General features: G+C 39.9%; 1 protein-coding gene across 5 annotated transcripts in view; it reads right to left on the bottom strand.

Annotated features, from left to right (window-relative positions):
* EGF (epidermal growth factor) overlaps window positions 1–26,776 on the bottom strand; it is a 65,369-nt gene that overhangs the window by 31,382 nt on the left and 7,211 nt on the right. For all 5 annotated transcript variants that reach the window (XR_012651102.1, XM_075032884.1, XM_075032898.1 and 2 more), the window contains exons 2-11: window positions 23,931–24,062; window positions 19,315–19,514; window positions 18,142–18,323; window positions 14,871–15,101; window positions 13,082–13,284; window positions 7,668–7,793; window positions 6,539–6,661; window positions 3,946–4,068; window positions 2,623–2,748; window positions 1,516–1,652 (exon numbers count right to left, since the gene is read on the bottom strand). Coding sequence is in view for 4 of the 5 variants with exons in the window: in XM_075032884.1 (XP_074888985.1) it covers window positions 1,516–1,652; window positions 2,623–2,748; window positions 3,946–4,068; window positions 6,539–6,661; window positions 7,668–7,793; window positions 13,082–13,284; window positions 14,871–15,101; window positions 18,142–18,323; window positions 19,315–19,514; window positions 23,931–24,062 (1,583 nt within the window). In the remaining variant the exon portion in view is untranslated. The remainder of the gene's footprint in view (window positions 1–1,515; window positions 1,653–2,622; window positions 2,749–3,945; window positions 4,069–6,538; window positions 6,662–7,667; window positions 7,794–13,081; window positions 13,285–14,870; window positions 15,102–18,141; window positions 18,324–19,314; window positions 19,515–23,930; window positions 24,063–26,776) is intronic.

The following is a 26,776-nucleotide window of genomic DNA, read 5'->3' as shown; positions in this document are numbered from 1 at the left end:
TGTGTGTCAAGGAGCTGGGAAGGGAAGAGGAGTTATATAATTTTCTTCTATTTTTTTTTCCTCTTTCAGCCTGCACTTACCTTAATTTTTTACCAGGTGTCTATTCTGTAAGGCTCTGACATTTCCAGAAGAGGCTTCTCAGTTTTGGATCAATATAAAAGTTCTCTGCTGGTGGGGAAACTAGGTTTGTGTTTTCCAAGAATGAGGAAAAAAAAATTGTCTTGCATTTGATATCCAGAAGGAGCCAAACATTGTATGGCAGAACAATATGCGAAGCAATGCTGAGGCTTTCTTGGCAAACAGTAGCAACAAAACAAATAACTTAGTTTTGATGCTAAACACGAGGCCAAACAAAGCAAGAGGGAGGCCTCTAGCATTAAACCAGCTAATTCAATTACCATGGGAGCACAGAGCGATGCTGAGCTAATTTGCCTTGTCCTCCGTTCTGTGCTGCCAGGACCGGGCTGCTGCAGCCTGGCTGGCCCAGTGCACGTCACCTCTCCCGCGCACTGCCCACCGCGCCGTCGTGCAGAGCTCCCTGCAGAAGTGGAACAAGGCTGCACACCCGGCCTCACCGGCGCAGCTGATCTACGTTCAGCAGAGCACGGAACAACTCCCAGTTCCCCAGCAGGGCCCTATTTCAGGAGCAAGCGGCCATGTTCCAGCAGCGCCTGAAATGATCCTCCTGTAACACAGATCTGGTAACATTCGCATTTGTTTAGCCGTGTTCGTCCAGGCCTTGAGATGTTTCCAGCAACTTAACCGGGCTCCTCATCAGCTTTCACTGCACCATCCAGGGTCTTTCGTAACACTTTTACAGTGTAAATACGTCTCACCATGGGAAAAAATAACTATCTGCTGCAGAAGGTTTAGCAAAGCACAGCTGAACTCCTATTCTTCCCAAATCTGCAGGCAAGGAGCAGGGCACTGGGATGCAGCCACACAAACAGCTCTTTATGCAGAGAAGACTCCCGTTTCCAACAACAATGTATGGTAATATAAGGAATACAATTTGTAAGAGCAATAAACCCAGCGAGCGCTCAGCAGTTTTGTTCAACAATGTCAGGACATGGGAAGTAATTCTTGTTAAGATTATTCATACATTTAGTAGGAATCGTGGGATGTAGCTGTACAGAAAAAAGATACTGTTGCTTTTACAGCTACCCAGTGAAAAAAAAAAACAAACCACAATATATTTCCAGAAAATAGTACTGAAATTTTAAGAGAGAAAACTATCAATAACACAAAAGTTCTTTGAAACTGAAATCATGCCTGACGTGAATTTAGAAATCCAAATTCTCTGTGAATTAGCCATGTCAATGTACAAAGCACATTCAATTGGTAAGTAAAGGATGTTCGGCATCCTGTACCAGTTGTGCTCCTGGACAGGCAACAGAACAACGAGAAGCACAAATTGTAATCTGGATCACTGAGAGCAGAAAGGTTAAGGCACATGAAAGTCCAATCCATTTGTCCTTGCGACACTTCAAAATCCTCTCATTTTTAATGCCTTACCTTATTTTCCACCGGGTCAGAGTCCAGTGCTAAGACTATTCCCATCTGCCAGTCAAGTAAACTTGCATAATCTGTTCCATCAAAACTGATCTGGCGGATATCTTGGCCATTTGCAAATAACAAAAATGGCTTAGGACCTGTTGATGAGTATTTGCACATATGTTAATTCCACTAGGTTCAAAGTGATCTCTAGCCTGCATTACCACCTAGCTAACATTGTTAGTAATGGTAGAAGACAAAATGAGGAAGGGAAGCACGAAGAAATGAAGGCCCTTGTCCTACATTCCACTTGCCTCAGAAATTAAAGATAAACATGAATATAGGTTTTCAGTATCAGTGCCTTGCCCAAGATCAGCCACAAAATTTGTGATAAAGGCAGTCACTAGCCCCGCTGCATTTCACACTGAGTGACTTAGCCTCAAGACAATCACAGCATCACCATAAATGCCAGAATACTTGACTTCTGCGCATGAGAAGCCTTTCACAGTTCAAGAAAAATGTTGTCCTCCAAAAAATAAAGCTTTTCCTTTATTTCTGAAACAAATCACAAACTTCTTTCTCCTCCTCTCTCTCATGCATTTGGTTATAACTTGCTGCTCTCCACGGTCTGGCCTTTTTTCAGAAGAAACAGAAGAGCCTGGAAACCAAACATGCACATCAAATACCTGGGCTTCCTGGGACCAGTGGGGGAGAAATACCCTCGTAGGGAAGGTCCTTCAACAGACTATTCCCTGCCCTGTTCTCCAAATGTAGACACCTCAACCCCAATTCTGTAACACTGGGCAGAAACTACACCCACATTTGTATGAAGGCAGAAAAACCTGAATACTGGCAGATCGACGTCCGCAGTACAGGAGCCCAGAGTGAAATGCAGTAGTTGGATAATAGACTGAATCTTCTGTGAGGCAGAGTGAACCATATACTGGTACTTTTTCTGGTATATTTCCAAAATAGGTTATTTTTCTAAACAACTAATACTTCCCAAGTTTCACAAAATAACCTAAAACCAGTGCAAAAATGGATCCCAGTTATGCAACCCACTTTAAAGGACTCTCAAATGGTTTTGCTTATATTGGCAGAAGTATGGAGGCATACCAAGATACTGACCTATAGCAGTGCAGTGCTTTCTGTCTTGCTGAAGCTTATATCCAGGAAAACAAGAACACTCCCAGGAGGATGGGCTTAAAGAAGAACATATCTGACTACAGCCACCATTATCTGGAGATGTGCAACCTTAAACAGAGCATTTGAAAAATTTAACTGTGCCATTCTAAGAAAAAAAATACAACAAAATCAGAGGTATGAGCAAAAGAATGATTCACTCTGCTTGGGATTTCTACACTGCAAGGCATCTCAGTGAGTGACAGATTTACTGAAAGGCCTCCTGCTGAAAGCAGAAGTCTAAGGAAGTGAAAGCAAATTAGTAGTAACTTCTTCCAGAGTTTTTCCTGAAAATTCACAACAGAAGATGGGGGGATGGACTATATGAAGAAGGCTTCCATGTGTTCATTATTTCAGAGAACTCTTTCTCCCATGAAAGTCTCCTCCCATCTACAATAGAGTAACAAATTTTATCACACTGTGCACTCCATGCAAAGAAACAGCAAATTAATGCCATTGTCTCCCCAGAAGTTAATTAGGCTAGGATGGTGAATTGCTACTTTCTAATACTACAAAGCAAGATTTCATACAAAAAGAAACAATTCTTTCTTCTTGGGGCTGTACAATGGTTATAGCCTCAATGCCAACCTGAGCTTACTCAGTGGAGTGTCCTTAACAAAACAGCAACACTGACTGAATCTACGTATACAGTACAGTCCACAATACTTAAGGGATGTAAAAGGGAAGGGGATTTTTCAAGGTTTAAGTCTGGCATTAATGGATCCCTAAGACTGAAGAGATACAGTTGAAAAGCTACAGGTCCCTGAATTTGGAAATCTTGCTGGAATGGGGAATGACAAATTAGTGGGTGTAGCAGCTTCAAATATTCTGACTGCAAAAATTACATTTGTGGGTAATTAGATGAAATTGCTGTAAGTTAGAGTGACTCTGAACCTGGGTTGCACAATGTCAATAAAGTCATCTTCAGATTTCACCCAAGCCCCAATTTTGTATCTACATTTCCCCTCAAATACAAATTTTAGATGTCTCCTGTGACAAACATCTGGGAGATGCCTTGATCTGTGCTGACAACAAAAGAATTTGGCTTCCAAACATTGGATGTTGCTGCTAAGAAACATCTATTAAAAATGAAGATGAATACTACTCATCTCGGCACTCAAAGCACCTGACATTCCATTGCCTCCTGTCTTGTCCAATCATTTACAGCTGTGCAAAATGAGTGTAAAATGCCTTTATTCACTTCTGGCTCTCAGTGCCAAGAATAAACAGAGTTTGGGAGTCACCACAGCTAGAAAAAATGTTACTTACCTGTGCATGTTTTGCCATCCACTTTGAGTACAGATCCTTCAGGACAAAAGCAAACAGGCCCTTCAGACGTTTGAAGGCAACCATGGCTACATTCGGTGTCGTTACTTGTACAGGAAATTAGCTCTACAGTAATTTAAAGAGGAAAAAAACCCACAACTCTTTCTTAAATAGCAAAGGAAAAAGAAAAAAAGGAAAAAGAAAGAAAAAAGAAAAAATAGAAGTGGGATGTTGAGAGTACAACGCTTCTGTGGTCTTTCTGGGGTTTGTTTTGGTTTTTTTTCCAAAGTTGTTTTTTTCCCACCCTCTCGTAATTATAGCAAAGGAGAAAGCCAAAATTGCTGGGTCCTGAAGCCATTATACAGATCAGCTTTAAATTTTCCAAAATTGTATGAAGACATGTTATCAAAATAGAAATAATTTTTAAAACTTTCTTTTTTACATTTCATCAAAAATAGATCTGGTTTTGAAAACTACAAGGAAGTTATACTGAAAGAATAAGTATAAAACAAAAAGAGAATGAGGAAAGACTACTTTCCTACAACTCCAAGGGTAACAGAGGTAGAATCAATGAAAACAGAAGATGAACTTTCCAGAAATAAAGCTATGTTCTTTAGCAGCAATTTTTGAAGCTGTAGGGGCAAAACCATCTGAGGACCTGGAAATAGCTCTCCTTTACTTTCCATTATAATTGTTGGAGCCCCAACATTTTTGTGAGCATTTCTTTAATGCAGTTTCACAGGATATGCTCCTTCCACCTTCTGTATTGCAGTGCTGCATCTCTTTACGCCAATTCTAGTGCCATATGGCAACACCCGCTGGAAGACTGGAACTAATGCGAGTTTCCCACAGCTGCTTCTTTGAATCAGCTGCATACACCAGCTTAAATGGTACATAGCTGTTGCAAATATTGCTTCTCCAGGGCAACTGCACTCTGGACTGGATTGTTCTAACCACTTAAGCACAGTGAAGAGGGTCAAGAAACTGTTCTCGTGTTTCTTTCTGACCAGAGCTTGTGGCTTTAAATGAAGAGCTTCGTAAAGGACTTGGAGGAGAAAGTATCAAAATGTCTGGTCAGCATGTGGACTTCTCACCTTGCATCTCTCTTTCTCTCAAGTTGCACAGTTGGTGACATATCTGCCTTGTGCTGCAGTAGTTAAGGAGTTATACTGTCCATGCTGCATCCCTAGCCTGTGTTAGAAAAACATTATTTTCTATCTAATTTGAGCCACTCAAAATGTAGGCATATAGTTCAAGCTAGTCATCCAGAGTAGGACTGAGTTGCACAGTGTCTAAGTGTTGTTTTGGACACAAAAGGATATCCCACCTCCCAATAGCCTCTGGCTGCAGGTCTCCCATAGGTCTTCTGTCACATCTGGCTGCCTTCTCCAGCTGTCACACACAGCCTGGACCCCTACGTTTGTGTCACTGAATCCTGCTCCTGGCTCCCTCTTAATAGAGAGGGAGAAGTGACTCTTAGAGGACTAAAATAAATTGACTGCTAGAGTCTGTTAGTCTCTACAGCTACATTTACTCTCTAGTAGTGATATTTAATGTACCCTAGGTCCTGATCCTGCCATGATCCAGACTGAACTCATTGGTGTGCACTGGCACTTCTACTTGGGGCATATACCAATGTTTTATTTCCATGGAAACAAGGTAGAAGGACCTTTGCCTATGCCTAAGTTTCACTTCATTATGAAATAGAAAAGTGACTGGGAATATCCCAAGACTTCAAAACTTGGATGCATTTCACATTTTATGTTCTAGACTTACTCTCAAAAGGCTTAATTCATTTGTAGGCTGAATATACGCAGTGCTGCATAAAGGGAGAAAAAAAAAGTTCACCTCTGACTCTTACTGTGACTAAAATATGGTCCTTGAAGCTTACTGACAGACAGATCTTTGTTTTTTCCCTGCGTTTCTCTGTGTTCTCCGCATTTAGTTTATTCATATTTATGCAGCTTCAGAGAGCTTTCTGCTTTATGTACCTATGTTATATGGATAAGTTCTCTCAGGCATACTTCTCATATACAATTTAATTGATAAAAGAAAAAAAACCCCACAGGTGCAGCAGATCCCCAGAATAAACAACTTTATGAGTACTTCCATGTGTCTTATTTGTTGTAAACTGATGCACATGCATTTAATTTCATTAATGTCACGCACATTAGCAATGCTATCAACCCTGATCTGAAGAGAAAAAAAGATGATGCTGTAAGCTGCTCATTCAGAGACTGTGCAAATTCTTATGCAGGATAGCCAGAGTGAGCCAAATTCAGAAACCACATTTTAAAAGGTATAAGTCTATCTACCTGGAACGTGTCACAGAGCCTAATCTGAGCAAAGAGGTCTCTCTGGAGACCTACTCTTTTTTTTTTTTTTGAGGAGGCTCACACTTGGTTACTCACGTGTAACTTATACTTCCTTAAACATGACATCTGAATTTGGTTCACTCAGTTTAAGCTGATCCTACTTACATAATAAGGGATCAGAAGCAAGCAATGCAACACACAAAACTTTCAGCAGTTCCAATGTTAAATGAGGACTCTCTCCAATATGATACTCAAAGTGTTTATGTTTTACTGCTACTTACCATGACATGTTTTTCTATCAGGCAGCAGAACAAAACCTCTCGGGCAGGTGCAGTAATAGGAACCAGGGATGTTCACACAGCCCAAAGTACAGCCATGATTCCAGAAGCCACACTCATTGATATCTGCCAAAAGAAGCACTTGGTCTGTCAGAATAATGTCATCAGCCAGTGTGAGGGAATTTGATTAATGCAACAAACCAACAGTCTTCAAGAAGTACCTCTTTTTCCCATTCATTTTACAAAAATATGTTGGCCCTAATGAATTACAAAAAAGCAGGTTTGCAGACCTTATTCAAATAAAATTTAAAAACCTTCTAGCAAAACCTACTCAGGCTGCATGTGTCCAGCATAGGTGCCTAGAGGACTTTCAAAAGTATGCCTTCTCATACAGATTTCCAGTGCCAGTTAAATCCTGTGTCCACCCAAAAAATTTACATTAGACACTTTCTTCAGACAAAAAATTCTTTTAAAAAATTTGGCTCCAACATGACTTAAGTAAAATTCTCAAAACACAGAAGTGGTTTGGAAGGTGAAATTCAGAAAGCAATCCTGGTGAATTTCCTGAGAACTGGATGGCTGCTCCTCAGGCAGGTCTGTAAATCCTGTAAGCTAGAAATTTTGATGCCTTTATGTCTTTTCAAATCTGGTTACATAGTGAAAAAGATGCTTCTAAAAGTGATATGTTAGCTACTATTAATAGTAATGTTAGATTTTTATTAAAACAATCCAGATCAAATCATTTAGAAGCATGGTAAGAATTTGTGTCTTTTTTGAAAGTGGGACTTAAGACAGCCATCTTGTTGCAGGATTTTTCAATGTTTCACCTTTGGTGATATATCTGTTTAATTTTTAAATAAAAATTAAATTAGCAACCATAAGCATGTCTACTTATCTGACGCTCCTTTAACTACTCAGGCTAAGACCAAAATTTCTTGCAAGAATAGGACTTGTGGCACTTTCATAGGTCTCCTTTTAGACTATTTCAGAACATGGAAGGATACAAAACTGAAATGGCACAACTGGAATTTTAAGACCTCAGAGTGTTTTTTCATAAAATATGAGTAAAGTAAAAGAACACAAGAATTTTTTCATCTGATGGAATAAAGCTGATGGGAGATTCATGTATTACCTTCACAGAACTGTTTATTTCGACTTAAAATAAAGCCACTAGAACATTTACACCGATGAGTCCTTGAGTCTGGCCTGCAGATTCTTCTTCTGCACTTTTCTTTGTTCAAGTCACAGGTTCCTTTTTCTGGAAGAACAAATATAGTGTAAAAGTAGTGGGGTTCTTACCATACCAACCTTCAAGGAGAAACTATTCTGAGCAAAGTGATGTGTCTACTTCTCAACAGCTACTTGCTCAACCCGAGGAACTTATTAATAGAAATAACTTCTATTGTTTTCTATCGGTAAAATCAGGCTAAAAAGTCACTTAAAAAAACTGAAAGTACTTGGAAGATTAAGAGTAGGTCTGTGCAAATGATAATTTCTAGCTCTGTGTCAGCATAAGCATATCTAGAGAGAGCCTGAAGTAGGGGACGGTTTGGTTTGGGTGCATACCTATAGTCACTATGAAAGGGAAAACCCTGCGTAGCAGGCTTTGTATGCCACCAGTCCTGCACAGTATTACATTACCAGGCTCTGTAAAACACTCAGAAAGAAGAGAGCAACAGAGAGACAGCACGCATGCAAAAAGAGAGAGAAGAGAGATTTTTAAAAAGAGAGAGACTATACGAAGACTGAAAATTGTTAGCAGTGCTCAAGTCTCACATTATTTAACAAAAAAATAGCTGGACAGATCATAATGACCATATGTTTCATTTGGACAAGAAGTCTCAGCACAGTCTAGAGAATCTTTGTACTGGAGTGGATCCTGGTTTCTGACTATAAGAAATACAAGTGTTATAAATCTTGAACTCAGATTTAAAACTCAGGATGTTTCTGATGTCCAAGATATGCTCAAAATTTCTTCAAAGGAAGCAGAAAAAAGTACCCAACAGACCCCCAGAAGCCTTCCTCCTGCTGCTGCTTCACTGAAAAAGGCAAACAGGTATTCACGTATCCTTTTTCATGGGAACAATTTGCAGGGTGTCTGTGCTCAGCTATCTTTTAGAGCTGGTGCTTATGGTTTTATTTCTGCCTCCCAAACTATTATTTTAGTTTTAATCTTCCTAATCTTCTTCTGGGATTGTTTGCCCCTTTCCCAAACTAAGAATAGCTGAACTGCCGCTACTGAATGTGGGTATGCAGCCACCCACACACAACTTTGTCTTTGCCCTGTGCTGTCTGTGTAACGCATAAGAGAACAGGGGCTCATACAGGCAAAGAAATTTGTATGTGAACAATTTTCTTGTGTTATTTCCAATTCACCTTCCAAATTCCAAGAAATGGAAAGTAGCATAATATTTAAATTTGACATTTAGTCTTCTGCTAGCCACAACAGAGAAAATGCTGGCCATTTGGTGGAATGACAAATCATATCTATAAAAGACTGAAATAATTTCCCAGACAGACACTTCAGCTTGGCTGAAATCATCAACATTGTACTCATTTGGATCAAACTGATTAATTCTTCTGTGACAGAAGTTGTATCAGTAAATGAAAAATGATGAATGGATGACTAGGTGGATATTATCTATCTTATTAAGCATGTTAACTTTCGAGAGACTTGAATTTTACGTAGTTTTAGTTGAGTCTCTCTTTTTGTAGAACTGGTTTTGGACTTGACCCTTAATCTTTGTCCCTCCTGCAACTGAATCAGGAACATATAGTAGTGGGGTGTCTAATCTTCAAATACAGAACTCATTAGAATGACAAAAGTGCAAGTACATGCAAGCACAAAACAATAAAAACCAGAAACAAGACCACATTCAAGGCTGCATCTTATGCTTATCACTGGTGCTGATTTTCTGCCCCTTTCTTGTACCATTATTGGTCTAATGAGACCTAAGACAACCAGAAATTACAGGACAAATAACAGAAGCAATAATTTTGCCATCTGGGCAATCTCAAGAAGATATTCTTTTTTAACTGAATAATTATTAGAACTCGATATTGACAAATCAATATGTAAAAAAAATAATCACATTTCAAAACTTAAAGTGAATGGTGACTAAATTATGAATCATGAAGTTTTAAAGGTAATCTTTTCTGGAAAAACAACCATTATGAACGATACTTTCTAGTTTGTTTGTTTGTTGTGGTTTGTTTTTTTTCCCTCCCATCACCTCTCTTCTATGGAAATGAGTGTTCTCATATAATAGCCTGAGGCTGGTATCTTACACTAGAAAGAAACATAACATAATTCCTCCAAGAAAATATCCTGAGTGTACTGAATATCATTAATCTGTCAGAGAAGATACTTCAAAAAAATTCCAGAGGCAGTCTTTGAGATTTTAAGGTAATGAACATATTTTATGAGCCATTAATAAAAGTCTAAAGAACATTCCAGCAGGCATTTATAAATACACATACTGTCATCAAATCAAGGGTTAGCTGTCAAAAAGAACTGAGGTAAATTAGAGGCCCTCTTCCAGATATTACCATACTAAAGCTGTTGTGTGGGGTTATAGCAACCCCCTAGCTGAATTAATGCTCTTCTCTCTACTTATTGGCCCTGACCAATCCAGGAAAGTCTTTCAAAGGAGAAAGGGAAGAAGGGACATGAGGAATTTAAGTAGTAAAGTAAATAATCCAAATTCCAGTAAAAAATCAGATCATGTTAGTTGAGCACTTCTCATCAGTTCCCTTTTCATCTGAAGGAACTCACTTGCTATCTGCTTTAAAGAAAGCCTGATAATTCACGGCTGACACTACATTGCAACATACACTTTCTTAGCTTCTACAGAGCATCCAATTAGTCTAGGTATGCTTTTATCTCCATCTTTCTCTGTTGTAAGAGCAGCTATAAATCTCATCTGTACTCCAGGCTCATTAGTCCTGCTTTCATCCCAGTTCTTGCACTGGATAAGCCAAGCAACATACATGTAAAGTCCAAAAGGTTCATCTGGATTCAGCCTGTTAAGCTTCTTTCTACTCCATCACTTCCCAGACATTTTTACAAGAAGGTATTTGGAATAAAAAAAAGGCCTACTGCTGACAGCACTTACTGCCATACAAAAATTTACTAAACATGTTGGAAATACAGGGGTATATACTGCAAGGCGTTTAAAAACACTGGTAGTTTATTTATTAATAAAGGTGGGGAAACCCTCTTTCCAACAGAAAGGGAAACACTGGAAAGCAGCATGTTATTGTGGAAGAAGTGGAGTTAATCTTCTGAGAGAAGAATAAAAGCTAAGTGTCCATAGTTGATGAAATTGTGCTACACACTCTCATGGAGAGGACATATGTAACACAACCAGTAGCCCCTGAGATTCAGGAGACCACTGTCATGAACTACCTTTCTTGGTCATTGTTTCTTCCTCTCCAACTTCATGCATATGCAGACATGGTAACAGACACCCAAGGAGGCCTCATGAGACCTTCCAAATCTCATTGTAACAACCCTGAGATGTGAGGACATGCCACACTGTCTGTACCACAAACATATCCTTCCCTAGTTACTCTATATGAGAGCACCAAACGTGTCTGTTGAAAAAAGTGCTTCCATTTGCCAGGATGACCATTTTCCTCAAAGGAAGCACAGAACAGGTATTATCTCTGAATGGAGGGTCCCTGCATTTACAACTATAAGCTTGATTTCCAAGAACACTTTCTCTTCTGCACCTCAACAGCTCTTTGCACTACAAACAAAGCATTTGAAGGAGAAAGTTCCTTTGAAGATTTTGATTTTCCCACACAGACCAGGCTTCAGGAAGAAGAGACAGCATGGTACCATAAAAAGCTGTTGGCATGAAGAAAGACAAAGCCTATTTTATAGTAGATATTTAGAAATGGTTTGAGATATTTACAGTTTCATTTTTGCTCATATGAACAAACACTACTTTCTCCTCATGCCTGTATACTACCTATACCTCTGGGAACCCACGGCCATCTTCCCTTGGAGGTTCTGCAACCATTGCTCAACACAAAAATGCCTCTATGTTGTTTGGTCAGTTGTTCATACCCAAGCAAAACTGGTGACAAAGCTGTTCCACTAAAGCAAGAATACTCTATGTCTGCTTTCCAGAGATCAGGGAACAATATATTATTTCCCTGGACACCCTCCACTTCCTACTGCCTCAGCAGGAATCCTCAAGGAGGGTAAGCTATCCATAATCAACTACCTTCTTTTTCTGATCCACAGTGAAAGGCAGTGACATGACCACCTCATACTGTAGGCTGCAACTGATATCAATTAAAGAGACCCAAGGCTCTTCTTTCATAGTTGTTATGGTAACTTCAAGTCTGTCTAAAATAGCCTGACTCATCATCCAGCCATATCACAGCAAAGATAAGACATCCACAGTATCACTTGTAGGACATACTATGCACTTAAAAACCTTCAGTGCCCTAATAATCAGAGCTGTTTAGATGAACATTAGAATAAAACTTCCAGAAGGGAGCAGACACTTGATGAAGATAATCTACATGAAGGATTAAAAAGCTGTATGCTTTTGTGCATTTAGCAGGAAAGTATAAAAACATCTTTGTGTAAACAAAGGGAAGAGAAGGAGAAAAATCACGTTTATTGGCATGTGTATCCAGATTAATGAAATGAGAAGTTCATGCCCAGCACACTTCCAGCTTGATACTCCAGCTGGAGTTACACACACCAGCTGGAACTGTGGATCACTGCAGTTAAAGGAAACTTCATCCTTGACTTAGAATGATAGAATCATAGAATCATTTAGGTTGGAAAAGACCTTCAAAATCATCGAGTCCAACTATCAACCATGCCCACTAAACCATGTTCTGGAGTACCCCGTCTACTTGCTTTTTGAATACCTCCAGGAATGGTGACTCAACCACTTCCCTGGGCAGCCTGTTCCTGATGCCTGACAACCCTTTCAGCAAAGAAATTTTTCCTAATATCCAACCTAAACCTCTCCTGCCACAACTTGAGGCCATTTCCTCTCGTCCTATCTCCAGCCACCTGACAGAAGAGACCAGCACCCACCTCACTACAACCTCCTTTCAGATAGTTGTAGAGAGCGGTAAGGTCTCCCCTCAGCCTCCTCTTTTCTAGACTAAACAGCCCCAGTTCCCTCAGCCGCTCCTCATAAGACTTGTGCTCCAGGCCCCTCACCATCTTCGTTGCCCTTCTCTGGACACGCTCCAGCACCTCAATGTCTTTTCTGTAGTGAGGGGCCCAAAACTGAACACAGGACTCGAGGTGCGGCCTCACCAGTGCCGAGTACAGGGGGACGATCACCTCCCTGCTCCTGCTGGCCACACTATTTCTGATACAGGCCAGGATGCCGTTGGCCTTCTTGGCCACCTGGGCACACTGCTGGCTCATATTTAGCTGGCTGTCAACCAGCATACTGACTTCACTGAGGCCTGGAATTTTGCCAAAGAAAATTATTATTGTGAAAAATCAGAGTGTATGACATTATTATTCTCACACATACAACTGTATCATTACAGTTTACTTACCAAAATCCTGAGAATCTGTTCTTGCACCTGGCTGTTTAAATGGATGTACAACTTTTATCTCCACTGGTGGAAAAAATGATGGCTTCAGGCTAATTGTGACTACAACCTTTCCAGTATACTTGTTGGCTCTCCATATCATACCAGATTTCAACTCTGAATAGTACAGGTGCTCAGCAAAGAGAGACATACCAAGCAATTGATGTCTACAACAAAGAGAAGATAACACAAAGTGGCACATTACATGATCCCTATATATTTACTCAGTCATACATTTTCTGAGCATCTAGTTCAGTCAAGTTCACTGTAAATAACCTTTGTATTCTTATATATCTTATATTATCTTGTACATATGAGAATCAGTTGAGGTGTCAGAGACATTCCCAAATAATCCAGCACCCAGAATCCTGCAGATTTGCAAGAAATAGATGCAAAATGGATAACCTACATTTCTCACAGGTTATATTGTCCTGTGTACGACAGGTCCTGTTGTTCAGGACTGACTCAAATGACAGAGAAAGCCTAGGTATCACCCTGCTTCTGGAGAACCCAGCAACTAAAATGGACACTTGCTTTGTTAAAGGATGTAGGCCAGATAAATTCTCCCTTTTCCCAATTTCCAGTGCCTGCTCTGACACTTCTGCCTGTCCCAGGAAATCAGGGTGGAGATGAAGGAGTAGGACGTTCCTAAAATCCATCTTGCTGCTTCTCCTATCACAGGAATTTATTTTCCATTTGCTGGTCAGTTATAGCAGCCAGCAGGAACCACAAAAGGGCCCAGTTTTAAATAAGAGGGAAAGCAGAAAAAATACTGAAAGAGGGATTTTTGGCCTCCACTCTCCAGGACGTATTCCAGGTAGAAAAAGGAGAATCTATAGCATCCAGGCTCAAAGGGAAAGTATTGATGTCCTAGTGAACACCAGCCAACTTGAAGGAGAAAGGGTAGAGAAAAATCCAATGTGACAGCTGGCAACGTAGGGAGAAACCAACTTTGTGTTCATCATATGCAAATGGTGTGCTGCATATTTAAAGCAGGAGGCCGGCGAAACCACGTCTTTTTCTCATTTTGCCGTTGGCAATCCCTATTACACCTATGCTGATCCAGCCATACCAACCGAAACTGCAGTGCTGAGCACCTGGCTGAAAACACACCCGCCACAGAACATCTGTATCACTGCAGAGCATGAAGCCCAAATATTAAAGGCATCCAAAAGCACAGGAGTCTAACAGCCCCCTGTGCTTAGCCCCAGCACCAGGGATCAGAGGGGAGCAAGTCTGTTACGTAGGACAGTTTTCAGCACATCTGCTGACGCTTGCTGGAGAGCCTGGGCGCGGGCCCGAGCCTCTCCCCCTGGCAGCGCAGGAGGACAACAGGCTTAGAGGAGAATGGGAAAGACCTGATCTAGCTCAGTCTCTTGAGTACAGCTCAGACACCTGAGCTCACCCGCTGTGACCTTGGACAAATCATTTAATCTCTGCTTTTGGCTTCTCTATCTGCAGAAAAAGGCCACTGATAAACACTCAGAGAGGATTTCTACGGATTAAGTAGTTATCATTTGCTAAAAAGCTTGGAAGATGGAGAGTACTGAGTGGCAGTATTATCCTTACAACAGTGACTTTTTTCCATTTTCCTATCAGTAGTTTTAGATTTACAGTTACAGGCCATTTGCACTACACTTTATACCCTTATTGTGTTATGAACTGACAAAATAGAAGGGAGAATGAGGAACAGAGCTTAACTGCATCCCCAGGAAATGAGCATTTCATTTCTGACAAGCTCAGGAAAACTCACCGGGCAGAATTTTTGAGCAAACGAACAGCTCCGCCATCATAGTTGCACGATCCAATATGGGAAATCTCTTTCCCGTGGTCATGTTGGATCCAGTAGATCCTTGTGTCAACCAGATCTAGTGAGATGGCCTTTATTTTTACTGTGGTTCTTAAAACATTTCTCACATCACTTCCACCGATGGACACTCGGTGTATGCTGGAAACTGTACCATCTGAAGACCAAAATAATAGCCTGCAGGCAAAAGAGGTATGTTTTGGGAAAAAAAAAAAAAAAAAAGAAAAACAAAACCAAAAAACAAACCCCACATTTGCAAGATCACATCACTGCTACACACTCCTTGTTTAGTTGTTCCTATATATAGAATTTTTCAGTCTTACCACACTGCTTTCAGAACCAAAATTAATAATAAAGCAAGGGAATTAATACATACTCACCTGTTTCAGGAAAGCCCCATAGACATCTCCACTTAACATAGCTCTATGAAGAATGGAAGCAATTTTTGACAACAAAGTGTTGTCTGTTTCACAGAAGCAATGTTACCACTAAAGTTTTGTTACATTTTTTTTCTTATTTTAATAAATAGGTTTCTATCAGAGACTATATGACTGTTCAAGGAAGCAATGAGATACTAGAAATTTCTCTCAGGTAGGTCAAGCAGGAATCATCTCAGCTTAACCACGAAGCACTATTGTTTGTCTCCTTTGTTTGGTCATGCAGTCAGAGAAGGAAACTGGAATAACCTCTCAAATCTACGGATAACTCCTGCAAACTTGGAGAAAGGCATGTCTTTGAGGCAGATCCGCATTGCCCTCTGCCTCTGGGAAGAATCTATCTCCAGAAACTCTAGTTGAGCACATCACTTAAATGCTTAACATCACTTAAGTTCTTAACTTAAAAATACCATTTCTATGATTGTTATTTCTTTCTAACTTCCTGCTGGTTATAGCAGATAGACTATGCTGTTATTAAATTAAGACACAGTCAAAATACAGCTCCAATACTCAAAACAGTTATGCACTGAAACTACTTATATGTCAAGTTATTCATGGATCAGACCCCAGATTTACCGATGTGACTAAAGTTAACAACAGTTCTTCCAAAATGGCAAGTTATCCCTCATTTATGTATATTTTATTTTTTAATGTTTGGGTTTAGATTCTTTGCCTGGGTTTCTTATGCACAAAAATTCCAAGAAGCATCATCATTTTGCCTTGTCTTCACAAAATTGCAGAATTTATACATACAAAAAAATGTAGCATAAAGCCAGCTTTACTACGTTTATTTTAAGAATTTGTTAAAGACCCCAAAATGGATTAGATCTCCCTGGCAAGGGACTATACCAAACTAGTGAGAAGAATCAGCCCCTGCCTCACGGCTTTTCCTCACGATACATAGTCTATATAGGTTATTAATATAGAGGTGAAAACATGTTTCCAGAAGGATAGCCCGATTTTATACTGCCATTTTAAAACATTTTATTAATATCTGCTTGCATTTCTAGAGCACCTGTTATTTAGGAAATGTCACTACTCTGGAAGTTTGGAGAAATGCTAGGATTCTCTTTTTACAGATAAGGAAACTAAGAAACAAAGGTGGCTATAGGGTTATAGTCTCTATGCGCAACTTTTGCAAATCATTGTAGGGGCAGAATATGATATGAACAAACAGGAAGACAGAAAAAGAATGAAGATTAGAAACTGGCTTGAGTAATTGCCAGCCTTTACTGTATTTGTCTTCTATTTTTCTTTAGTTTTAATCCTTATTTTTTGGCATTTCTAAACAGAATTTTAAAAAATCAAATCACTCTTACAGCAATAGTTACATTATTACTACTAAAATAATCCTATCACTGCTAATATCCAGACACATCTTTTGAGAAAAACTTTATTATTCGGGTATCACATTACTTAAGAGTTGCACACATTCGAAGGAAGACATTGTTAATATCAGATTTAGTTCATGTTTACACCTGTGCACGTAAACATACTGAGCGTTTTAATTAACTTTACATTAAAAATAGAGCCCTCAGAGTTTTCACACAAGCAAATTACCATAGGGCATAAAAATGATATCAGACTTCTTGGAGTCTACTTTCTTTACAGTTTATCACTGGCCTACTGGCCTCCCTGTAAGCACATGAGTACAGCTTTTAAACATGGTGAATCACACCTGGGTGAATATGGGCACTTGAGTCTCCCCAGACTTTTGCCTAAGTTCAGCAAATATATCCTTATAATGCCATTTGTAACGTGTTTCAGTGGCATTTGACAGTGCCTTTAAGGACTTGTGAATATTTCCAAGACTGGCAAATACTACATTCGAAAGCAAAAAACAGGAAAAGAAAATATATAGGCTGATGTTCAGGCCTTTAAATCCTACCCAAATGACAAGACTCCAATGAATACTAGTAATGCTACTAGCATCAGAAGATTGGTTTATGTATAAATGTACTAGGAAAAGACACATAAGCCTTAATATTAAAATAGTTTCACACACTGCTGAGCAACTTTATTGCAAATCAGAAGTGGCAACAGAAACATACTTTTGCTGTACTAAAGAGAAGCATCTCAAAGTCTGCTTAAGCTTTTGTTTTGCAACTTTAATGGAAGAGGTTTATGAGTAAAGAGAAATTACCATGGAGAGACCACTGTGACAATTCATACTGATAATTCCTGAGGAGGCCAAATCTCTTATGTGAGCATGGTTCTCAGCGTAAATGGCTTGAAACTGAAAGAAGCACCTTTATGAAGGCCAAATTACTAGTGACACAAAGTAGCAACAGTAGATTCAGAACCAATATTCAGAGCAACTGACAGAGTGACAAGGGAAACAGGAGCAAAACTGTAAGTTTAGACTTTTTTCAGAAAACATACCAATTTATATTCTATGTGTGCCAGGTTTGCAACACAAGGGACTCCCAGCATTTGCAGGCATCATTCCCCTTGTTGCTCCAGTCATGCTTTCTGCTGCCTTTGAGAGAGGACCAGCAATGCCTCTTTTCCCTCAGCTCTCCTCACTAGCAAAATTTTCCCTGTTGACCAGGAGGTATAGATTCTGCATTAGACTTCAGTGGGCTTTTTCCCACGCACTTCTCTATTTATCTCTTATATGCTTATTAATCTTTTATCCTCTTTTGGCAAAGTTCAAGGAGGTATTGGACTGTAGATAATACACTGTGCACAGGCTAGCCCAGCAGCCTATAAACCACAATCATTGTACTTTGCATATTTTGAGTCCACTTCAACGAAATTACTGACCTAGTTAAAATTACCTTTGCTCAGCATCAATAGTAATCCTTGTGGGATGACCAACATCTCTTAGAAGAACTCTGCGTTTCTTCCCATTCATGTCTGTTGCTTCTATGGTTGCTTTCTGTCTATTGGCCCAGAGAATGTCTTGATTTATCCAGTCAATAACAAATCCCGAAATGCCTTTGTCTATGTAACATAGTCTCTGTAAAAAAAAAAAAAAAAAAAAAAAGTTACCAACAAGAAGCATCCTAATGATTACCCTAAACTTGACTTTCAATATAGGGAATAGGGTGCCAGACTGAAGGTTCCCATTTCGTTCCTTTGCCTGCTTCATTTTCTCTCAGACCTGTAGATATTTCTCTCTTGTATTCTGTAATCACTTTCATTTGGTCTTTGTACTTGCACATATACCTTATGAACTGAGTGACCCCCTGTGAAAGAGGAAAGTGTTCTCCATGAGAAATACATTGGACTGATCTTTTAGCTACAACTTCTTGCATTTGGCATACCGTTAAGCACCCAGATCTGTACTGTTACAGATGGAAGACTTCCTAACACACTGTTGCTGGACCCTGATCCTTAAAAATCAACGTAAAATACATCAGTGAAGACTCCACATGGGTACACGAACACTGGCAATCTCTCTCAAACAAAAGAAGGCTCTCACAGCATTGAAGTTCAGCCACAACAGCCTGTCTGTCCTACTTAATCAGCCAGATGCAATGAACTGCACTGCTTTTTCTGAACAACGGATGAAGTGCTAAAAGAAGCATTTTTGCAACCATAGAAACCAATAAAAGGTTTGAGAAAAAATGAGTAGGAATTCAAGCACATTCTTCTCATACCATTTGTGTCAGTTTGAGTTACAGTAATCTGGAAGACAAACTTCTATAATGCCAGGGATTAATTTAAAACTGATAGAAACATTATTGACTTCAAAGCTTTAGTTTGCCTGAATTTCCTCTCCTTCCTCCCCTTTACTTGATCCACAGAAAATACTAAATGTACTGTGAATGCCAGTAAAACAGCCTAGACTCGGGACCATAACTATTGCAACAGCGAAGACTTTTAAATAAGTCTGAAGTGCTCATCAATGAACAGGAACGGCAGAATTGTACCTGAAAAGCAGGTAGTTTCCATAAAGGATTTTATGCCCATTAACTTGCAGAATTCCAAAGAACTGATTACTTTACCTCTCGTTTTGTGCCATTCAGGTGAATTCTTTGAAGTAGTCGCCTTTCAGAGTCTACCCAATACACTTTCTCTTCTGTATAATGAAAATCCATAAGCGTTGACTGACCAGTGTCAGCCACCAATCTTTCGTGATTGGTCCCCTCAGTGTCAATTCTAAAGATGGCATTTCCATGGCTAAAAAGTAGGAATGGTGCAGGGTCTGGTGTAGTGAAAACAAAAAGAGACCAATTAATAGATAAGCATTGCATTTTTGCTGCATTAAGTTCTCATCATTATTATACTAGTCAAAGAGAAAGTTCAGGATCTAACCATCTCTCTCATATTTTAATGATAACTTTCTAGGCATATCACAGAGAACCAATAAGATATAAATGTAATGGTCCTTTTGCATTTAATGCTGAATGCTAGGTCAAAAATCTGAGTCATGAAACTGGGATTGCAGTGGTTGTTACCACTAATCCCAAATCCTACAGCCTGGTTGGAAGTCAGAAGAACCATTGGATGCATGCCAACAGGGGTTAGAAGAACTATGCCATGGGTGCATCTCCAAGTTGAAGACCACTTCCAACTATTGTGCTGTAGCAAGAATTTGTCACAGAGAGGCGGTCTGGAGTCTCACTTTAACTATCCAAACAGGGAAATCGAAGATCCCAAGACAGGGCAAAGGAAGAAGGTAGAGACAGTGGAGGTTTCTTGTGATCCAGAAGGTTGAAGGAAACCTAAAGACCTGTACTTAAAACTGCTACAGCTCAACAGCAACATCTCCTTCCAGACAAAAACTGTATTCATACTGAGTGAAGGGTAAGACCTTATCAGTAACTTAAATAAAATATGTTAAAATGAAAGGTGTTCTAATTATGCCTCAAACTCTAGAAATCCAATTAAGCTTGAAAGTGATGAGCAACTAGGATGGTCCAAATAGCCTTAATGCAGCCTTAAAACCAAGTGATAATTATGGAAGTACAATTACTAGGACATAACTATTGGGGCTGCAGATTACACTACCCCAGTTTTATCACGTCCTCTTTGTTATTTTTAGGGTATTGCCACAGGGCAGGGTTAAGATTGCCCAAAGAACCTCAACTGCATTTCCAAAGCACAATGGTTTTCATTTAGGCAATTTGAATATTATGGATGTCTATCAAGTGTGTAGCAAGGAAAGGAGTTTTTATGTAACCAGTCACATTTTAGCCTTCATTTAAAAAATGCCGTGGTTTAAGCCCAGCTGGCAACAAAGCACCATGAGGCCACTTGCTCACTCCTCCCCTGCGGTGGGATGAGGAGGAGAAAATATAAAGAAAAGCTTGTGGGTCAAGACAAGGACAGGGAGGGATTGCCCACCACTTATGGTCACAGGCAAAAACCAGACTCAACTTGGGGAAAAAACAAAATAAATTTAATTTACTACCAATCAAATAAAAAACAAGGATAATGGGAAGTAAAACCAAATCTTAAAGCACCTTCCCCCCTTCCCTCCCTTCTTCCCGGCTCAACTCCAGTCCCGATTTCTCTACCTCCTCCCTGCTAGCGGCACAGGGGGACGGGGAATGGGGGTCTCCCACAGGAGACAGTCCTCCATGAACTTCTCTGGCATGGGTCCTTCCCATGGGCTGCAGTTCTTCACGAACTGCTCCAGCGGGTGTCCCTTCCACAGGGTGCAGTCCTTCAGTCACAGACTGCTCTAGCGCAGGCTTTCCCATGGAGTCACGGCCATCTCCAGGGGCATCCCCCTGCTCCGGTGTGGGGTCCTCCTCAGGCTGTAGGTGGGCATCTGCTCCCCCGCTCCCCTCCATGGGCTGGGGGACACAGCCTGCCGTCTCACCAGGGGCTGCAGGGGCATCCCCTCCTCTGGCGCACCTCCTCCCCTCCTTCTGCACTGACCTCGGGGTCTGCAGAGGGGTTCCTCTCACTTTCCAATCCCCCTACTCACTGCAGGTTCCCCTTCTTAAATCTGTTTTCCCAGAGGCGCTACCACCATCACTGATGGGCTCGGCCTTGGCCAGAGGCAGGTCCGACTTGGAGCTGGGGAAGCTTCCAGCAGCTTCTCATAGGAGACACCCCTGCAGCCCTTCCCCCACTACCAAAACCCTGCCACACAAACCCAAAACAAAGAAGAAATGGGGGTGGGGGTGGTGTTCCTAATTAAAAAAAAAATAAAAAATTGGGGGTATACAGCCTAGTCTTTAATTTACCACTAAAACAAAATTCAAAGAAAGCCCATTGTGGTGGTAATGGTGGGGATTTATAACATGGTTGCCTGAAATGACAGATCATGGCATACAAGTAATGCTCTAACCAAGTGACTTTGAAATGCAATTATTGATATAGAACCAACAGAATGATAGCTTTCAAGCCTGTCTAATCACTTGTTGAATTTATCTTCCTGCAATGCAGAAGCAACTCTCCATTTATGAGGGATGGATATCATCAAAGATGCACTATCATCAGTTTTCTTGCACATATACTTTTGAAAATTAAATTGGTTTTATTGACCAGTTTTGCAACCTTTTAACTAAATATCTTCACTATTAAGAATGAAACCTGAGGCTTTAAACTCAATAGACATCACTTCTACAAATTTTAGCCAGATGTTCCACCTTCATCACAGTTGCAAAGCTGTTTGATTTAACACCTTTCACAGCAGAGGAATGAGACCAATTTTGGTTTCTCCAAGTGAAGAAAGTTCCGACAAGTACCCAAGATGCAATTTTCTTCTGTTCACAACGAAGATGATCAGCGCCCTATTTCTATACTAACAGACTGGTTTGTATCTCAAGTTTTCAAGCTATCACCCAGTTATAACAGCTGCTTCTAGGATTTATAGTGATTCCCTTTTTTCTGCTGCTATTTGCACTGAGCAACCCCATGTGAGAATATTTAAACTATGAAGACTTGCTTTACGTAAATGGTAAATGAATGGTGAAGTGTAGCAAGGTTGATTTATCTCAGGAATTTGACAGCTGTACTGCCTGCATTTTTGCCAATTAGTTGACCAAGAGCATTTATATACTTTGTTTTTGTCCTTTCCACTCTCTGAATTTCCTAGCAGGCACCCATGAATGAGGGCTGTAAATGGAACAGGGACAGAATAAATGTAACTTTGACTGCAGAGGCACCAGTCAGATTCGGGACTTAATTTTATCAGGGGTTTAATGAACAACACCTGCACCAAAGAGTTTCCTGTCTTTAAAACATGAGGGTATTTCACTTGGTGTACCCCCAACGGAAGGGTTTATTCCTAGCATGAGGGTTCCTTATTTATTACAGTAGCTCCTGAACAATCAGTCACTTTCTACTCATGCTATAAATGTTAGTAATAATGTTAAAAAAATGTTGAAGTCCTCCAATATCGAGGTAGGATTGTTCTTTGAAAGATACCTGTGCACAGATATCACTGTGAGGTAACATGTTTGTTTTCACTTCAGTTCAGAAGTGAAGAGTTTACAAAACATTTGATTAAAAAAAAAATTAGAAATACTATTTAAGGGGCTAGAGATGTTCAGGCAGGAGTACAAAAAATCCAGCTCGGGTCTTTGTGAGTCATGTGTTGCTGTCAATAATGATGATTCTAGGAGCTGACTGAAGTGATCCTGTTGGTGCCAATTTGGGAGCTACGCAGAATACTTTTGGTTATGTTCATGGTCCCAAAGGCTACGTGCACAGGGACTGAAGTACATCTCCTACTTCTTGGGTCAGAAACATGCCCTGTCACATCCCATCTCTGCATTAGCAAGAGTCCCAGGTAAACATTAGTCAGAAAAAGAAAACCTGAGCTCCTGGATCCAAAGCATATCCCAGCATATCGCAGACAGGAACCAAAACCAGACATTCAGGAAACCAAAGTGGAGAAGTGAGAGGTGAACTTCAGAGCACTCCCACCTCATATTCTAGATGCAATATAGGGTTACACCAATCAATAAAATCCAACTAGATTTTTTTCCCTGGGTAGCATCAGTTGAGGACAAAATGAAGGATATTCAAAGGCCATAACTGTGGATATTTTTCTCTTAGAGGGGCTAAAAACTTTAAAAATTTAAATGCATCTTACAAATTCAAAAATCAGTTTATACACTCAGGACAGAGCAAGGGGGAGAAAGAACTCACAGTAGCACTCATGTTTATTCAGAAACTGCCAATGGACCAAACAAAAAATAAGAACTTCCTGCTTACAATTTCACAGTGCTGTGAACCTAAACACACTGGAAAGACATCAACACCAACAGACTGAAAGAGGTAAAGGTAGCAAAATCTTGTGTAGTGCCATGTTTTCCTGGAAGTAGTAAGGACGGGGTAAGAGAGTTTACAGTTCTGAGCACACAGGGAGAGTATGTCTACTAAACAAGAAGTCATTGGTTAGTTTTATTTGCTTGTTTTCATATGTTCATTCATCTCTCCACCACCATACTTCCCATTCTTCACCATCACTCTTCTATGACACTCACTTTTGGCCTTGCCACGTACCCACACAGTAGAAGAGGCAGTTTTTCTATCAGCAAACAAGAGCACCCCAGTTGCTGTCCAGTAGGAACCAGCTGGGCATGGTTCGCTTTGAAAAATAATGCTAAATAAATCTCTAAAACTCTTTTTTAGCCATCAAAAAAGAAAATGACCTTACCGTTCACATAGCAAGACCGTTTGTCAATATCCAAAGTGTAGCCGGGCCGACAGGAGCAGATGTAGGACCCTGGAACATTGATACAGGTTTGGCCACAGGTTCCCAAACCACCTTCAAGGCATTCATCAATATCTGAAACATGGTTTTGAACAGATCAGGAAAATTCAGCCAGCAAAAGCAGCAAAGAGCAAAGAGAAAGGATACCCTTGACATGGTTATCTAATAATAATTGGTCACAAAATTTAATATCCCATCATTAAAAAAGGAGAGGAGGATGGCTGTATTGCTTCAGGCATTCATTTCAGAATTATTGTTTTGTCTGTTGTCACACGCACAGCGATTGTTATTCCTTTTAAGATGACTGTCCAGGGAAATTACCTTTCTCCCGAGTGTCTGGGCACTCTGGTCCCTCCGTGATTGCCCAAACACAGTGAACAGACTTGTCTTGTACTCCATTTCTGTGATTTGCGTTATCATTTGCTGTGCAAATGCTGCCTGCAGCTGCTTCCTTCTATCTTTATCCCTCTTTCCACAGTAATAATTCTGCCAACAAATTAACAAACTTTGCAAAACAGCAAAGCAGCAGACAGACTGCCACAGCACTAAGTTCCACATTGAGCTCATTTTGGTTTGAGTCAAATCTCAAAAACACATACAAAAAACTAAAAAGCCCACTATATTCTGATAGCAACAAGCCCAAACCAAAGCAACAAGCAAACTAATTAGAAATTGGGGGGTTAACTTGTAGATTAGGCTAGAGCCTTTAGGAATTAAAACATACTTGATGTATTTTTGGTGTTTTATCAGGGCTTGAGGCAGTAACTATTAATTAAGGACTTTATTTTTGAAAAAAAGGTCACCACCGAGTAGCATATTTTACACTAAGGGCGAAAGAAATTAACCCCTTTGGCAGTACCATGGATGATTGTCCCAGAAAATTTAGATAAATTTCAGTTCCTACTAAAACCAAATGCATCCGATAGTAACTTCCCAAGGTGCTTGACATCTGGCAGTATCATATCCTGGTATATTTCTTGTATAACCATTGTGAGGGTTGCTCTAAGGAGCAGCTTTTCCCTGCCCAAGATCTATTTTATGTCAGTGGCTTTTGTTCTGGGTTTTATCATCTGACTTTGCACATGCAAGAAAAAAGGAAATCAACAGAAATTATTTTAGAGACACATTCAATTAAGTCACTAAAGGACATCAATTCATAACCAAAACTACATATACGTATTGAGTTTTTCCAAGTATAGCTCACAACAAATTTTTTTTTTTCTGTATTCGTGATCAAGAATTTAAGGCAATGGAAGAAGAACTTCTCCTTCGATAACTTATATGATCATTTGAATCAAGTGCCAATTATCACAGTGCTTCAGAAGGTCTGTGAGTGTTAGGTGTGGATTCCCCTAATTCAAAGAAGGTCAGAAATGGCACCTCATGATAACTACGAGGAATTGCAATTTAACCAACTCACACCAGCACTTTGAAAGAAACTTTCTCTCTCAGTAACCTAGGGAGAGCTAAGCAACCAGATCTCTGATATCCCATGCTTCTGGGAACCTGTGTCCTTTAACTGCTTTAAGAAACTATGTGCAGAAGTGTTTAGGGGTTTCTTCTGTGTCATGTATCAAAGTTGTTCCAAAAAAAGTCAGTGTTTTACAGCCATCTGACATGTCCGTACAGACTAGGGAAAGTTTCCATGTTGTTTTAAGAGTTTTCCCACAACTTTATGTTCCACATAACAGATGAACTCATTTGACAATGTACATGCAACTGATTTCTGTTGAATAGATTATGAAGGTAAAGCAGAAGCATTTTCAACAATTTAATTCCATAAAGCACTCTAATTCTAACCCACAATGTTCTTCAAACAATCAGCTTTCAGGAGCATATTTTCCCACACGTACTTGGGATGTACATGCCATTCTCCACAGCATTAAAGGAGTAACTCCTCCAAATCCCCTCTAGAAAGGTTTGACTGCTTTAGAAGTTTGTTAATGGGCTACAGAAACTGTGAGCTCCAGGTTACCAGTTTAAAACCAGTTACTCCTGGCTAACATTGCCTGGATGTCATTAAAACTAAAGGGCACTTTGATAGCCCATACAGGAGGGCTTTGACAACCTCAGCTCATTGTCACAGCTGCTGTCACTGTTAACAGAGACGTGAAGGAGTCTGCAGGCATGAACACTACTGTTTGTATCTCTCCCTGATGCACTGGTTTTCAATTGGAGTAATTGGCTGACTAAGCTGGACAGTTAATCTGATCTTTTCACCAGTACACAAGCAGGGGCAAGACTGTTGATAAAGGCTATAATGTAGTTTATGTTAGTCAATATACTTTTATGATAATAGTGGCTTGTTAAATAAACCTGATGTTATTTCTCTGAGGAAATCATAAGTATGGGTGATAAAGACAACTGTGTAGATGTAAGATTGCTAAAGACAGAGATTGTTTGACTAAGCAATGTGAAACACTGATGAAAGAATTATTATTCAGTCACAATAAAGAGCACATTAAATAAGAACAAGAAAGATAGGCCTGACCTACAGATTATATCTGGAAGTCTGCTTACTCTGAAAGGATTTGTGTTCATATTGGACAGAAAACTGACTTCTTAGCATGTTACTGGGCAAGAAAATTCAAATCATAACACATATAAACCAGGAGACATGAATAACAGTGGGGAGATAATTTTACTTCTGTATATGGTATTGGTCAGACTATATTGGCATGTTGTTTGTATTCCTCAGATATAGGTTGTTAAAGGATCCTGAAAAATTAGAAGGTGTATACAACAAGGATAAAAAGCCTGATCTGAGGGTAAGCAAAAGTGCCTTTTGG

Source organism: Buteo buteo, chromosome 1, assembly GCF_964188355.1.
Source record: "Buteo buteo chromosome 1, bButBut1.hap1.1, whole genome shotgun sequence".
Lineage (NCBI taxonomy): Eukaryota > Metazoa > Chordata > Aves > Accipitriformes > Accipitridae > Buteo > Buteo buteo.
Note: the sequence above shows the minus strand (reverse complement) of the source record. Positions and strands in the feature narration are given on the sequence as shown.